Source organism: Pygocentrus nattereri, chromosome 10, assembly GCF_015220715.1.
Source record: "Pygocentrus nattereri isolate fPygNat1 chromosome 10, fPygNat1.pri, whole genome shotgun sequence".
In the NCBI taxonomy this organism is placed as follows: Eukaryota; Metazoa; Chordata; class Actinopteri; order Characiformes; family Serrasalmidae; genus Pygocentrus; species Pygocentrus nattereri.
The window spans coordinates 16,201,645-16,216,741 of NC_051220.1; the positions used below are offsets into that span (position 1 = coordinate 16,201,645).

At 36.4% G+C, this 15,097-nt stretch overlaps 1 protein-coding gene across 3 annotated transcripts in view; it reads left to right on the plus strand.

The window, feature by feature from the left end:
• The window catches only part of prkd1 (protein kinase D1), a 56,407-nt gene that overhangs the window by 20,949 nt on the left and 20,361 nt on the right, over positions 1-15,097 (plus strand). For all 3 annotated transcript variants that reach the window (XM_037541713.1, XM_017703228.2, XM_017703229.2), the window contains exons 3-5: positions 8,701-8,832; positions 9,112-9,272; positions 10,841-10,864. In XM_037541713.1, coding sequence (XP_037397610.1) covers positions 8,701-8,832; positions 9,112-9,272; positions 10,841-10,864 — 317 coding nt within the window. The remainder of the gene's footprint in view (positions 1-8,700; positions 8,833-9,111; positions 9,273-10,840; positions 10,865-15,097) is intronic.

The following is a 15,097-nucleotide window of genomic DNA, read 5'->3' on the forward strand; positions in this document are numbered from 1 at the left end:
GAGCCTCTGGGAGTGACACTCCTCACGCAGGCACACCCGGCAGCTGATCTCACTGTAAAATAACATAATAGGACGACATGACCGCCACAAAGTTAGATCAATGGTTATTAATTATGACTCCCCCTCGAGAGAGCTAAGTCAGCCAGAATCATTTATAATGATTGTCTCGTCACTTTCCTCTGGGGGTATAATTTTGCTAACAAGCAATGCAAAAGTTGGATTCTGTTGAACTACAAAAGATGTTCCACTAGCCTTGCAGCCTCTTCAAAATACAGCAGACACATTTTTGTTATTGATATTTTAGGATTAATATAATGTACATTACATTTCCACTCATTTGTATTTGTATGACTTCAGAACAGTTGAATACTGTATTATTTGACTGTATTGATGGAAGAAGTAAGAACCTGGTGTGTTCCTGTCCTGATCTTACTTCCGCTGGTTTCCAGTCATGATTTTCGCAGTTTTATTGGAAGTTTTATCCATATCAGAGCTGTCAAACAGCAATTCTGGGAGGAACATAGGTAGATATGTATGTGTGTGAACTGTTTTTGAACTTACATATATTTCTAAATAAACACAACAAACTAGCACACAACTAAAATAAAATCAGTGATATGTTGCGCAGTTAAAGGGAAAGGAGGTGGGGCAAGAGGCCAATGCATAAAATCAAGGGGCGTAAAATACCTACACACTTAAAAAAGATGGTTCTTCAAGGGTTCTTTAGTACAGAAATGGTTCTACGTAGAACCATGAACACTCAAGGAACCTTTTGCATCATTAAAGGGTTCTTCAGATTCATGAAGAATAAGTTATGTAAGGTTCTACTACTATTACAAACTTGACAGTAAATTTCAGGATTGACAGAATGGTGTTGACGATTGTGAAATTGTGTAAACAGCTTATTTAAAGGGTTAAAAAGAATTTTTCCATGAGAGAAAAATTCACTGTAGGGAGCTGCACAAAGTTAGTGTGATATGTAACAACTTACATAACCTTTTCCTCTTACCTACCAATTCAGTCACAGCCAGTTCCTAGTGCAGTGTTCTTTTCCCATCACATATCCGCAGCTTAATGTGCGAATGTGAAAGCTGTACATGGCTCGTCTTATGTGTGAGAAACTTGTCACCACATTGCCGAACACCTGAATATTGTCACTGTCATAAGAAAAACCTTGTGTTCTGAAAAGGTAATCTCAAAGGAGAAGGGAAAAACTTTTTAAAGCCCCTGTCTACTTAGTTTCATGATTTTTTTCTATTATCTATAGCTTTCCTGGTGTTTTACTATGAACTGGTAAAGAAAGAATTATGTTGGTCTTTTCTGTTGAGAGATTTTTTAAATTACTTTTTGAGTTTTTTTAAGCATTTGAAACCATGCTGGCAGTGACTTAAATTATTATTAAACTATTTTATTAACTTTTTATTGGTCCCTTTTACATGAGATGTTCACACAAAGTAAAGGACAAGTAATGCTTTAAATTGTGTCAAAAAATGTAGTTACAAAATGTTCTTATTTGGTAAGCACTTTGCTCTGTCACAGTGTCACCCAGTTGCACAATTTGTTCGTGCACATTGATGTGCGAGAGACTGACCTGCTATCGCAGACAGCTCACGCAGACAGAGAAAACACAGTGCTGTGTTCCAGTGGACCTCTGGTCACAGATGGCCAATAAGACAATTGCATTACCTGATTTGATGTCTTTAGTACATTTATGTACAGTCATATGCAACAGATTAAACATCCCTGGTCAAATAGCATGTTTTATTGATTGTCTACAGAGATCAGACTTAAATTTGGCATTTTCTAACAAATGTTAGCACACAATTTGTATTTATTTGATGAATTTAACCTATAGAAAAAAATATCAAACATAAAACATGCCATAACTTTAGCACAGGCCACAGTTTTAATATTTTCCCCAATACTTTCAATTCAGCAAATAAACAATAATTATACAATGAAATGTGCATAATTGGGTTCTCTGTAGAAAGATGTGTTAACTTTTTTTACTTAGAAAAGATGCAGGTTTTTAACTTTGCATGAAGGAATCATGCTTTATAATATTATCATATTATATTATGTTAGATTGTAAACACTTGCCACTTTGTGTTATTGCTCTTCATTATAACTTAAACATAGTTTGAATTACTGTAAACAAGACTTAGAGGTATTTAAAACATTTTATGCATTAATGAAAGTTTTCTGCAGAAACCATCAAGAGTGTATTAAAAGACGAATACTATACTGTAATGAACTATTTATTGTAATGCCTTGAGACATTATCTGCCTCCAGATTTGATCATCACTTTTCAAATTCTGGATGCTAATTTTATTATAACTTCATCCTTAATGTTGTATGGCTTTCTCAGTCTTTCTAGGCTCATGTACAGCTCAGTTCGCATTGTGCATACATTGTTGCTTCATTTTACAGCTTCCTACAAATTAGTTCAAACTTGTGCTGTATTTCAATATTATGGCCAAAGCATCCCCATCACTGTTTTAGATAAGCAAAGGAATTTGTGTTTACCTGATATGCTATTCATTTATGTCCAATGAAATATCTCTGAGACATTTCTGACAGTGTGCAGTTTACATTAATGTTGCATCAACATCAATGTTACAAGCATTAACCTCTCTAGAAAGCACACTGCTTTAGAGGACATATGAACATGGGTTTGTAATGACACCTTGAAAAAGCTCACTTGTTTTTTGTAGAAATCTGGACCCATAGCCAGTTTTTCTACATTAAACATTGCTTTGCAGCAGCACAGCTTTACACCTCAAATGGTGCTGCTTTTACATTCTGTGACATTGTGTTGTCTGCCAGCCAGTGTAAATATCTAAGCGAGTATAAGACGACTTTATTTCTGAAAGGCATAAAGTTAAGGATGATACACTTCTTTAATTTTGTAAGCAAGATTAAGTTGTATTTCTAGCTTTTACAGTTTAAAACCTTTCAATTCTTGTTTGGGCCACTCAATTCTTGTTTGCTTGCATGTGCTGCTCATCTGAGGTCTGTGCACAGATACAGGAACATCTATGTTTAGGTGGGGGACTCTGAGGACCATGGCAAAACAGCTTGTACCTCTTGAAGTAGTCTATTGTGGATTTTGAGGTATTTCATTTAATCCATTCCCCATGCCACTGGCTGCAGTGCAAGCCCAAAGCATGATCAAGCCACCCCTGTACTTAGCAGTTCTTTTCATGAAATTCTGCGGCCTTCTTTCTCCAAACATACCTTTGCTCATTGTAGCTGAAAAGCTGTTTTAACTTCATCAGTCCACAGAACTAGTCCAAAATGCATCAGGCTTGTTTAGATGTTCCTTTGCAAACTTCTGATGATGAAATTTGCAGTGAGGGTGCAAACTTCTGATGACTCTTTCATGAAAGTCATATTTGTACAGGTTTTGCTGCACAGTAGTGCACCATAACTCAGAGTCTCCCCAAAAATCTTTTGCAGTCAAGTGGGGGTTTTTCCATTTTAGAAATCCTGTAATCAGTTACCTCGGAAAGTTTTCTTGGTTTTCCAGACCTCATCTTGACCTCCACCATACCTGCTAATTGCCATTACTTAATTACATTACAAACTGAAAAAATGGCTACCTGAAAACACTTTGTTATGATCTTATAGCCTGCTACTGCTTTGTGGGTATCAATTATTTTAATTTTCAGAGTGCTAGGCTGCTGCTTAGAGGAGCCCATGGCTGCTGATTGTTAGGACAAGGTTTGAGGTATCAGAGTATTTTTAAAGCTTTAAAATTTGCAGCACTTAGCCTTTCATAATGATGACTGTGAGCAACTAATAGAAGTCTGAGATCTTAATAGTGTCTGAGAGTTCAAAACTTTTGGGGTGCCTAAACTTTTGCATGGTTCTCTGTTCCTTTTTTACTCTAAAATTGTACAAAATAAAAAAAAAATGAAATTTGCTTAAAATGTTGTAAAGAATGTTTCATCTTTAACGTTATGCCCTTTGGAGATCAATTCACCTTCTACTCACTTAACAGTTCACAGTAACAGAAATTTTGACCAGGGTACCCAAACCTTTGCATGCCACTGTAAGGTGGAATAGAACTATGAAAAAGAAGCCAACTTTAGCTTCATTAAAAGAGTAAAAGAAGAAAATTGCTCTGGAAACCAAAACGTTACCTTACATCTAGGTAGCTGGTTAACTGGTTAGTAATGGTTCATATTCAGGGTTATGACCTCAGAAATGTCTTTTTTATTACATCACTTCATTTCTCCTCGTCCTGTAGCCTTCTTGAGCAGCCTTGTTATGGAAAATGGGTAGGCTAACTTGTCTGATGGTGAGATGTGTTCAAACATTAGTTAGCAGTCAAGCTACCTAATAGTACTTATTGTCTACTGATTTTCATCATGTCACTACAGTGTGTGGCTACTAAAACACTGGATAAATTATGGTTAAATCTCTGCTATATCCCTTTATCATCATCTTGGTAAAAGTGGAGTCGAGGACTCCTGAGGCATGCATCACTACATTTAGAGTATCGTTGCTGTCCAATAAAAACAAGTATCTCCAAAATAGTAACTTTACAGGAGAGGACAAAAACCTTTTTTACTTTCAATATAAGTTAATAAAAAAACATTTCTATTTTAAGCAATTTTGATCCATTTCTATTGGGCCCATCATAATGAAATTTTCACACAATGTAAAGGACAGCTGCTGAGCTCAAATGATGCAGAAAAGTAAGAATCTCAAAAAAATGACATACATGTTTTTCATTGGAAAACAACGATATATAATCTGTTTAAACTTTGAAGAAAGTTCTATCCATAAGCTGCTCAAAGCATCATGGGGCACAGGAATAAGGTAGATACATACAGTACACCTGCAACAAAATTGGTTTAATAGTACTGAAAACAATTTTCCTAAACTTTGGAATGGTAGTATAGATTTTTTTGCAGTATTTTAGAAATGTTGCTTTCTTTTTTGTACATGTCAAGCTTAAGTTTTAAAAATAGCTGGAAAAAGCATCTTAATTCCAGGGTTGGTCTTCTGCCTTCTGCTTAATCACAGGTGGACCGAAAGAGTTTTTTGCTCCAGTGAGCTCGTCAATACATGTCAACTCCTTCATTATATCTCTCAGAGTGATTAGTACAGGCAGTGTACTTTGACAATATTAGCTCTGGAGTCACAAATAGACTGAAAGGTAATTCTTACTTTCTTTGGGGCGAACTCGGTGACCCTGACAGTAGCATACCTAACAATATACATTGTACTGTGCAGGTAGCAAAAGCGTCCAGCCGGTGACCCATACACCTACTGTACATCCAGATCAACATAATTGCAGCGAATGCTATAGAAGGAAAGAGCTGAGAGTGACCTTGTATCTTTCGAAGGAGTGATGAGCATAATGGTAGTGCTCTCGCTGGTTGAGTCACTTCTCCATTAGACCTCACATTAGAGGGAGGATCCAGTTTTTTTCTTGTGTTTTCCGCATCATACCAGCACATAATGTGCCAGCATTTTCCTTATTTATGCCTTTATTTTGTCACAAACCAACTTAACAAGACTCATACATATTATAATTTCAACAAGCAACATGACAAACTTGGAAAATAAAGGCATGTCTGTGGGTACACACACACACACACACACACACACACACACACACACACACACACACACACACACACACACACACACACACATATTTATGTTAAGTCAGCTCAGGGTGCATTTTCCGTGCCACCCTCATTTCCCTGAAGCATTTAATGACAGTTTACAGGTAGTTCAAACTTGCAAACATATCTTGGCCTTTAAACAAAAGGCAAAACAATAATTTGAATGAATTGAGGCAATTTAGCTGGAGAATGGCTAATCAGAATGTATTCTACTTGAGCGGGCTGTGGAGAAGCCATGTTGGAGAGGAGGCGACGGGCGCATGCTGAAGCAAGCAGTCCTCCCGCTGGGTTCGCCACTCAGCCGCTATTGGTCCCACCGACATGTAGCCAACAAGAGCCAATCAAAACACTCCATCCGTCTCTCCAAAAAGCCACTCTTTCATAGCACAATTTACAAATGTAAATAAAGCTGGGTTTGTTTTGGTGGAGTTCACATTCTGTTTTAGACTTTCCAACAGTTTGTACTGTTTATTTAATTATTTATATTATATTGGTGGTATGACTACAGTCCACAGAAAAAGCCCCCCTTCATACAAAAATTACCTTTATTTAATAAAATAGTGACAATATAATTTGCCTGCTTACTCTTTCAAGGCCTCAGACTAACTTTATTAAAAAATGTTGTGCCAGAAGGAACTGACTGAAAACTGACAACTGTCAGATAGCAAATCACAGAATACATGCTTAGCAAACATGTGTACACATGCACACATAGACATGCAGTGCATGCAAACACATGTATGGTCCATACATTCATTTATGTGTACAGTACAGTTAGAATGTGTGTGAATGGGTATGATGGTTTAATGGCTATATTTTACAGACATTAAGTGTACAAAAGGTTTTAACAGATGTTGTTTTTGAGCCCTGCTCTCTATTATCTCAAACAAGCTGGTGCTGTAATGTAGGTTAATTATTGAAATATTTAAATTTTAATAGCTGCCCTTGAGTCATTGGTATAAAATTGCATAAGTGACAAAATAAGGGGTCAACTAAAGATATTAGGGAGTGCTACAAGCCCCAGTACTGCCCTACCACTGTGCATATCAAATCAAATCATCAAATCAAGTTTATTTGTATAGCGCTTTTTACAACTGATGTTGTCACAAAGAAGCTTCGCAGAATTCCAGTAAAGACAAAATATATGCCACTATTTTACAATGTTTCAAAGAACCTGGGCATTTTGATATGCTTCTGAAATTCAGCAGTATATTTTAAACAGGAAGCCGCTCCCTAAACCACTTTAGAGAGACAAATTGATGTCACCGAGCTTCAAATTGGCTCCTCTGTGAGACTTTTACTGCATTCAGATGGCCCAAATGAAAGCCCTTAATTAATTTGCGACTGACCATCACACCCTCTTGGGGAGCCGCTAATCTCCAGCCCGTTTAACCCCGACAGACACGCGCTCTGCTCCTGTTGGGAGAGGGGGTCCAGGCCGTGGAGAGCTGGCCGCCCGGGGTCCGGCGCAGGCAGCGGCAGCAGCAGCGCCAGTCTGGCCTCTGACAGATCGGCTTTGGCCAGGACTCCCGTCCATCTGCCCCTCCGAAGACGCACTTCCCTGGAGGGGTCCCCGCAATAGGAGTTATCGAATAAAAATATATCTCCCTCTGCACCACTTGTTTGCCTTTTTCCTCTCAAAAACTCATGGCATGTTTATTCATAACGGCAGGGATTTTGAGAGCCGAATTCCCTCTTGAAGTTGAAAGTCCAAATGATGTGATAGGCAGCAGTGGGGTGAGCAAAACAAATCGAGTGAGAATTTGGTTGTGGGAATTTAAAATGATTTAGGCTGAAGGGTGTTGTCATGCATTGAACTTTTCTTTTTTAAGACAGGATGTCATGCTGTTGTGAAACATATTTTCACATTGCTGTTTTCCACTTGTTATTCAAGAACTATGATCAAATGAACCACAATGCAAACCCCAGAGCAAAAAATTAGTTGGTGCTGTAATGTAGGCTTTAAGGGTTAAACCATATTAAAAGGACTATATGATAGAAACTTGGATATCTCACATTTTTTTTCAATAAAAAAGTCTGATGTAGTACATAAACATTGTTAAAGTTTCCAAGCTTATAATCCATTCCCCAGTCCACACAGTCTGAATCTGTAAACTAAGCTGTAAAAACAGCTTGTTATAATAAGTATTTTTCATCATATCCCAAAAAGCAGTGTATTTGCCTTTATCCACCCATTCATTGTACAGCAGTTTAACCCTACCAACTCTTGATAAACAGAAAAGGTTTCAGCTTGGACTGCTTTTTGGAGGAAGCACGAATCAATGCAGCCAAACAGAGTAGGATGGCATTTACATTTATCAGTCACAAAGGCACAATTACAAAAACATTTAACATTTAATTTAAGAGATTACGTTGGAAAATGATTATGTAAAAATGAATTATGGCTGTTTTTGGTATATAAAACCATATAAATATCAAAAGTGGACATCACATGCCAAAAAAGTATAAGTTTTCTTTGTTATCGTAGCTACCAATGAATCATGGATGTATTACATAAATATTAGTAAAAGTGGTCCAATATGTTTCCAAAGCTACAGGCCCCATTGTGATTTCCCCACTTGCACAGGTGGTAATTGCATCACAAGTTTCATTACTTTCTCAGTACAAGGTCTGCACTTTGACTCGAGTACAGGTAGATTGTAGATAGACATTTAGATTCTGTACTATATTTTTTATATCGGACATGCTGACATAAAATGCAATGTTTTCTATGGCTCAATTGAAACACTCAATGATATTCCTAAAAACACAATTACAAATGTAGGGAAAAATCCTCTCTGCTATACATTAACCATTTACACTTATGTGTATTAAAATTAATTTGTCTTAACCTTTTACAACATTTGTTATATGTGATAATTATGCTTTCAACAGGAGCTGCACTATTGTTTTGGTAATTGTAGTCTGATCAAAAATGCTAGCTAAATGAATGTTGGCATTTATTTTTTGCTTCTTTATTGAAGTTGTTTAGTTTTCAAACAATACCTAATAATGATCTTTGTATATCTGTATTTTTTATGTTTTAAAAACCTTTAGCTTCAGCCACAGTAGAGGACTTTCAGATCAGACCTCATGCTTTATTTGTCCACTCCTACCGCGCTCCAGCGTTCTGTGACCACTGTGGAGAGATGCTATGGGGCCTGGTTAGGCAGGGTCTCAAGTGTGAAGGTGAGATGCCCTATGTACAATGCTTAGAAATGTTTGAATTCTGTATCATAATTAGTGCAACTATAAGTTAATGAAAGCAGCCAGGCCTAGGTGGAATGATTTTGTTGCATAATACCAGCTGTAATCTACTAGCTTTCATTAATCATTAACAGTAATTAGCATTCCTTTATAGTACACACTGCACTTAATTTAATGCATAGTTACATGCATCAGTGCTTTAGGAACAATTCAACTAGAACACCTTCCTGTTCTATTTTTGTTATTGTGTCATGGATTAAGGATGTGGGCTAAACTACCACAAGCGGTGTGCCTTTAAGATCCCAAACAACTGCAGTGGTATTCGGAAGCGCAGGTTGTCCAATGTGTCCCTCACTGGCCTGACCAACACTCGCTCTGTGTCTGCTGAACCCTCACCCACCACCTCCGATGAAGCCTTGCTGGTGAGTTTCAGATGCCGCAGTGTAGAGTGCAAAGTACTGCAAAGCTGTTTCAGTGACACATCTGGTTCGAGCCCTTCATGTGTTAAATTGGACATGTTAGAGAATAAACACAAAACCAACAATGCAAATGTTGCACATGTGCAACAAATGGGTCAAATAAAAAGGGTCACCTTGGCTATTTATTTTATTTTATCTAAAACAATTAGTAAACAGGTCTATCACAATTATTACATAATTACATAACTAATGTTGTGAGATGATTACACAAGTATGTAAGTTGACTTCATAAGTAATTTTCTACAGTTCATTAGATTTCATAGTCATATTATGCTGCAACAAACAAAATGTGAATTGGGTGTTTTGGGTTGAGGTATATAAACGTAAATCAAAGAAAGCAATAAATACCTTCGTTGAGACATCATTGGACTTGGTATCCTTATGTTTAGAGGGCAGCACTGAATAATGTTTATTTGTTAGCTAACACAAGCACGAAAACTGAGATAAACAGAGTAACTAAGAAAAACAGAAAACACTATCAGGGAAGACAGCATGAAAGCAAACATGAACATAGACATCAAACAATGCTGGCTCAGAAAGAAAGGAAACAAAAGTATATACGTACAAGCACAAAAGACAAGAAACAGCTGAGGACACTTAATGAGGGTGAGGCTAGAAATGAGGAACAGGTGAGAGCTGAAGACAGGACAGGACAGCAGCGGCTCTCACACCAAAACAACAGCAAACGCACATGGCTGACATGAACAAAAGCACAGGGAACAAGAAAACAAAGGCACATGGACAAGAAAACAAACTAGATGGGGCAGAAACCAACAAAAGGACGGGCACACAAGGAAATCCCTGACAACAAAATTCTGTGTAACTGCAGACTTTTGTGTGAGTGTGCACGGAGTATTTACTATATGTAACTAAATGTTTTATATGTAATGATGATGGTACAGTAGAGATAAATCTGAAAAAGTAAGTTATAATTTCTTGTAGGTACATTTCTGCCACGAAATAGGTTAACATATGCTTTATAACAAATCTCTCAAAAGATTTATACTCTCAAAATAGTATCAGAAAAAACAATGTATCAGGAATGTATCAATACATCACCATTTTGTGTAATAACTTTATGTGAGGGAGCTTTTAAGAGACATTAAATGCTTTTGACATCTGCTTCCTATCACTGAGATCAATTCTGTATTCATGCATTTTACATCAAACCAATCTGAATGACTTTGTTGTTTGTTAAAGTTGTTCAAAAGTTACATTTTAACAATTTACTTATTCAGAAATTAATTCTTTAAGCCCTAAAGCTCTATTCATGCCTAGTACTAATTTTAAATTAATTTTTTTACTTATGCTACTCTACTAAGAATCTATAAGGCCCATTACTACACACAGTCTCATATTTAACATCTTTCAGTTTGCACTGAGTGCTCATAACATTAACATTTGGTGACATTTCCCTTTAAATTGGTTATTCGAAATGTCTAAATTAATCTGTGGGTTTTCATTCATTGTTTTTTTCTTTCCTTTCTTTCTCATGTCTGTTTTTTTCCCAGTCTCCTGTGAGCCCTAGCATGGAGGTAAGTACTGCCTTTCTACTGCAAAAAAATGCTTAACAAATCGAACATAACTTCTAACTAAACCAAGTGTGCACAAAGTGTTTTACAGCTTATATTATGTGAATAGGCACTTTTAAGATTCAAACAAGTTTCGTGTGTATTGTCTCAGAATATGTACCTAATGTAATGTTTCTTAAGGCTGTAAACATTATGGCACATGGGTGACGAGACTGATAAAAATCATTAATGATCTGCGTAGCTAAACAAGTGAACATAAATTTTGTCTCTGAAAGTATTTGAAGGTGTTGTGTCGGTTTTTGTTGCAGTCATCATGTGGCAAGCTTCAGATCCCTCTTTCCCAAAGGTTGAAACATTTTACCCTGACACCACAAATGCTGTGATACACACTGAAGTTTGTTAAAAGGAAACTGTTAATCGCCTGTTGACTGCAAAAACCCACATCTGCCGACTGCACCCAGTTTACCTCACACAAGACAGATTAGAGCAAATGAGCCGTGGCTGTATTTCTGCTGATCTGGGGAAAAGCATGCTTTATATTAAATATATCACTACATGAAACATCTTCTCAATGCCTATGCAACCACAGGTTTGGTGGATTTAGTAGCGTCTTTCACTAAAAGTAACATCATCCCAGAGAAACAGCTTATCAAGTTTCATGTGAACACAATACACCAGAGGTTAAACTGCTAAACTGGAAAAACTAATGCAGGGTAACCGTAAGCTGAAGGCATAATTACAAAGGAGTGGCCAAAATAGCAAAAGTGTAATATCAATCAGACACCTTGCTATTATGAAACATTCTTTCATGTTTCTGTGAAATGTACTTGCTCTTCTAGAACTAGGATCAAATTAACCCCCTAGTGCAAAAAATTTATTTGATCTGCTGTCCAGGAATTAGCTTTATTTATTCGTTTTCCTTTCTATTGCAATGTCTCAGCCCAGTCTCTGCTGCAGTGAGGCTAGGGGTTGAACAAAAGGGTTAAAGGGTCTTCATCATGGACAGTTAGATTTCCTCCCTTTTTTACATACCATTTGATGTTAAACTTTTAAAGCGCATCATTCACTTCCCAGTTCACACATATATATATATATATATATATATATATATATATATATATATATATATATATATATATATATATATATGGTGTTAAAAATGGCCTTCTATATACATACTTCTCTTCCACTGATTGCACCCAAAAGTAGTAAGTACTATGCTGTATGTAATCAACATGAATTTCTCCAGTACACTGCAAATACCCGGATGATATACTATTCCGGCGAAATATACCAGTATGCAGCCAGAGTTACCTTTGTGCGGTACTGCATCCTGAAATGCAACGTGACCATTTCAAGAGGATGTATTCACTGTTGTAACCACCTGGTTTGCTTTGAACAGTTTATTGTCCCCAGTTTCAGTCTTACATGGATACATAAAGGAAATAAAAGAAAATAATTTGTTCTGCAGCTGCTTTTTCTGCCAGTCTTGAAGTCGGTTTGCTTAGTTTATCTATTTAATAAAGTTAAAGGTCAGTCTGATTGGCTCAGTTCCTATTGTTGATAGTCTAGTCTTGCGCCTTTCCTGTTGTATGGGATGCAGATTTTGTCATATACCAAATACTGTACTGTATACTACTATTAAGAGTAGTGTGCCGTAAACAGTACTTGCCGTTTACACATATTTATGTGTATTAACATCTATGAAAACTACGTGAAATAATTGTTTCTATGATGTCATGAAAACCACACATTTCAAAATTTCAGCTTGGACTGCTTTTTGAATGAGGCACAATACAGCACAGCCAATCAGAACAAGATCTCATTTATGTATATGGAAGTCTTTGCAAAATTGAGGTCCCACAGTAAAAATAATAAAAATAAAATAAAAATATTTACAAAGATGATGCAACGAAATATTTATTCCCAAGGCATTAATTGAGATAGTGATAACCAAATGTAACGGGGGGCGAGGAGGTGGACGCATATGCTGAAATAAGCGACTTTTATTATGGGCAAATCCAGGGTCATGGTCAATATAGTCCAGGGTCATAGAGCCAACGCAAACAGATCGGGGTGCAGACATGATAAACACAGAAACACCGAACAAACATACAAACACGATCAAACAGTACAAACAGCCAAACAACAAAGACCAGCCAAGACAAGGGGCAAACACAGGGCTTAAATACAACAGGGATGATGAAGGACAGGTGGAAACAATCAGGGGCGGATTCACGAAACAAGGGGCCAGACTAGACGGAAAAACAAATGCACGTGGAAGATCAAAACAAAGGGGCACGTGGACGATCAGAAAGTAAACAGAAAAAGCACATGGAGTTGTGGGAGGAGCCAGCCGTGACACCTAAATATATACACAATCATTTATATGCTACTTTCTATTGGGACCTGGCAGTCCCAAACCCTAACCCCTAAATTTTAACTTGTGAAAATAATACTTCAAATACCAGATAATACTTTATATAATAATTTATTTATTTGTTTTTTTTTTCAAGTTTAAAAAAAATATGGAATTTTGTATCTTTTAAAGTTTAAAGATTTTATTTATTATTAGTTTAATTTTCTAATTAAAAATGCTGTTCCATGTTTTCATGTTAATACTGAAACACAAAGAGTTCTGGTCCATAGAGGGAGCCTTATTTTAGCCACACTTCTGCATTTTACAGCAGAAAGTGAGACTGCATCCCTGTCACTCATGGCCACATGGTGAGCAGTTAGAAGTAGAATAATGAAGTAAATGCATTACAAAGTCTGAAAATCAATGCATAACATTAAGAATTGTCACTACTGAAACTAAATATTTTCTGCAAGTAAACTTTGTGTTTTAATGAAAAATCTTTTGATTTTATGTTTGTACAGCTGTTAAGAGCTATGTTTGCTCATCATGCTCTGGCTAGCATTTTTGATTTATGCTCAAAATGAGCTTAAATTGTCACTTCCAAAACATTTTGTAAGGTTTGGGTAGGTTATGACTGTTTTGGTAATAACATATTGGAATGTTTCATTTATTTCATCAGTTGAGGTATAGGGTCACTCAAAGCAAAAAGATTTTAGTCTAAAGTCCAAGTCAGAAGGAAGTCCAAAATGTGTTTTCACCTCTGACTTTGAAACAATTTGGTAGAATCTTTAAGGCACAGTTACAAAAACAGCTGATTTAATTGTAAGGAAGAATATTTGAAGATGGTCTTGTAAAATTAATTATGACTGTTTTTGAAAACCACACAAACATCATTTTTGATGTTTGTGTGTGTCATAGTGTGCCAAGTGCCATATGAAGAATATGGGCCCTAAAAGTTATTGAAGCTAACAATTATTCATGGGTGTAAAATTGAATAAGTAGTAGTACAAGGAGCCCAATAAAATCTACATCTGCCCAGCACATATATAACCACAGTTTTGCTGGTTTTCATAGTGTATTTCACTAAATGGCAGCAAATTTTATGTAAACACAATACATCAGGAATTAAACTAGTAAGCTGGAAAAACAGGCTTTGGTAACCATGTGTTGGATGCTTAGTGACATAGGGGTAGGCAGTATAGCAACCATGCAATATCACATCTTTATTATACACAATGTATCAAGATATTTAGTTTTTCTGAGCTTTGATATGTTGTAACAGACAGCATGCTCCAGCAGTATCACATTTAAAAAGCTATTAAAAACATCAATATGATTTTTTTTCCAGTTTCATATAATGTAATAATGACTAAATCCAATTAAGAAAAGTATGTTAAGGTATATTATGATGTATACATAATGGTCACATTGCCCACCCCTGCAGTGCTTCAGTGCTACCTAAAACTGAACACAAAGATTGTTTGCTTACTCATACATTTGTTACACCCACCAGGTGAGGCTATTTTACAGCTTATATTTCCACCAGAGCAGTAATACAAGGCTGTGCAGTCTTTACTGGGTATAAAGCACACAGTCATCTCTATATTAAACCACTAGAAGTCCAGTTATTGCTTTTGTTTTGCTGTGCCATTCATGTATATAAACTATGTGTTTAATATATATTGAGCTATGCACACAATTTGACATTTGTCAGGTGCAATTCTGCAGTTGTGACTTTATTCTGTTTGCTTTGATTTCAAGAAAATTGTAAAACAATACTATTCAGAACTTTTCATTACATTAAAATCATAATACATTTCTTTACTTGTTGCAGTAACCTACAAGTGAGAAATATTTAAAAGCCTCTTATCACAGAT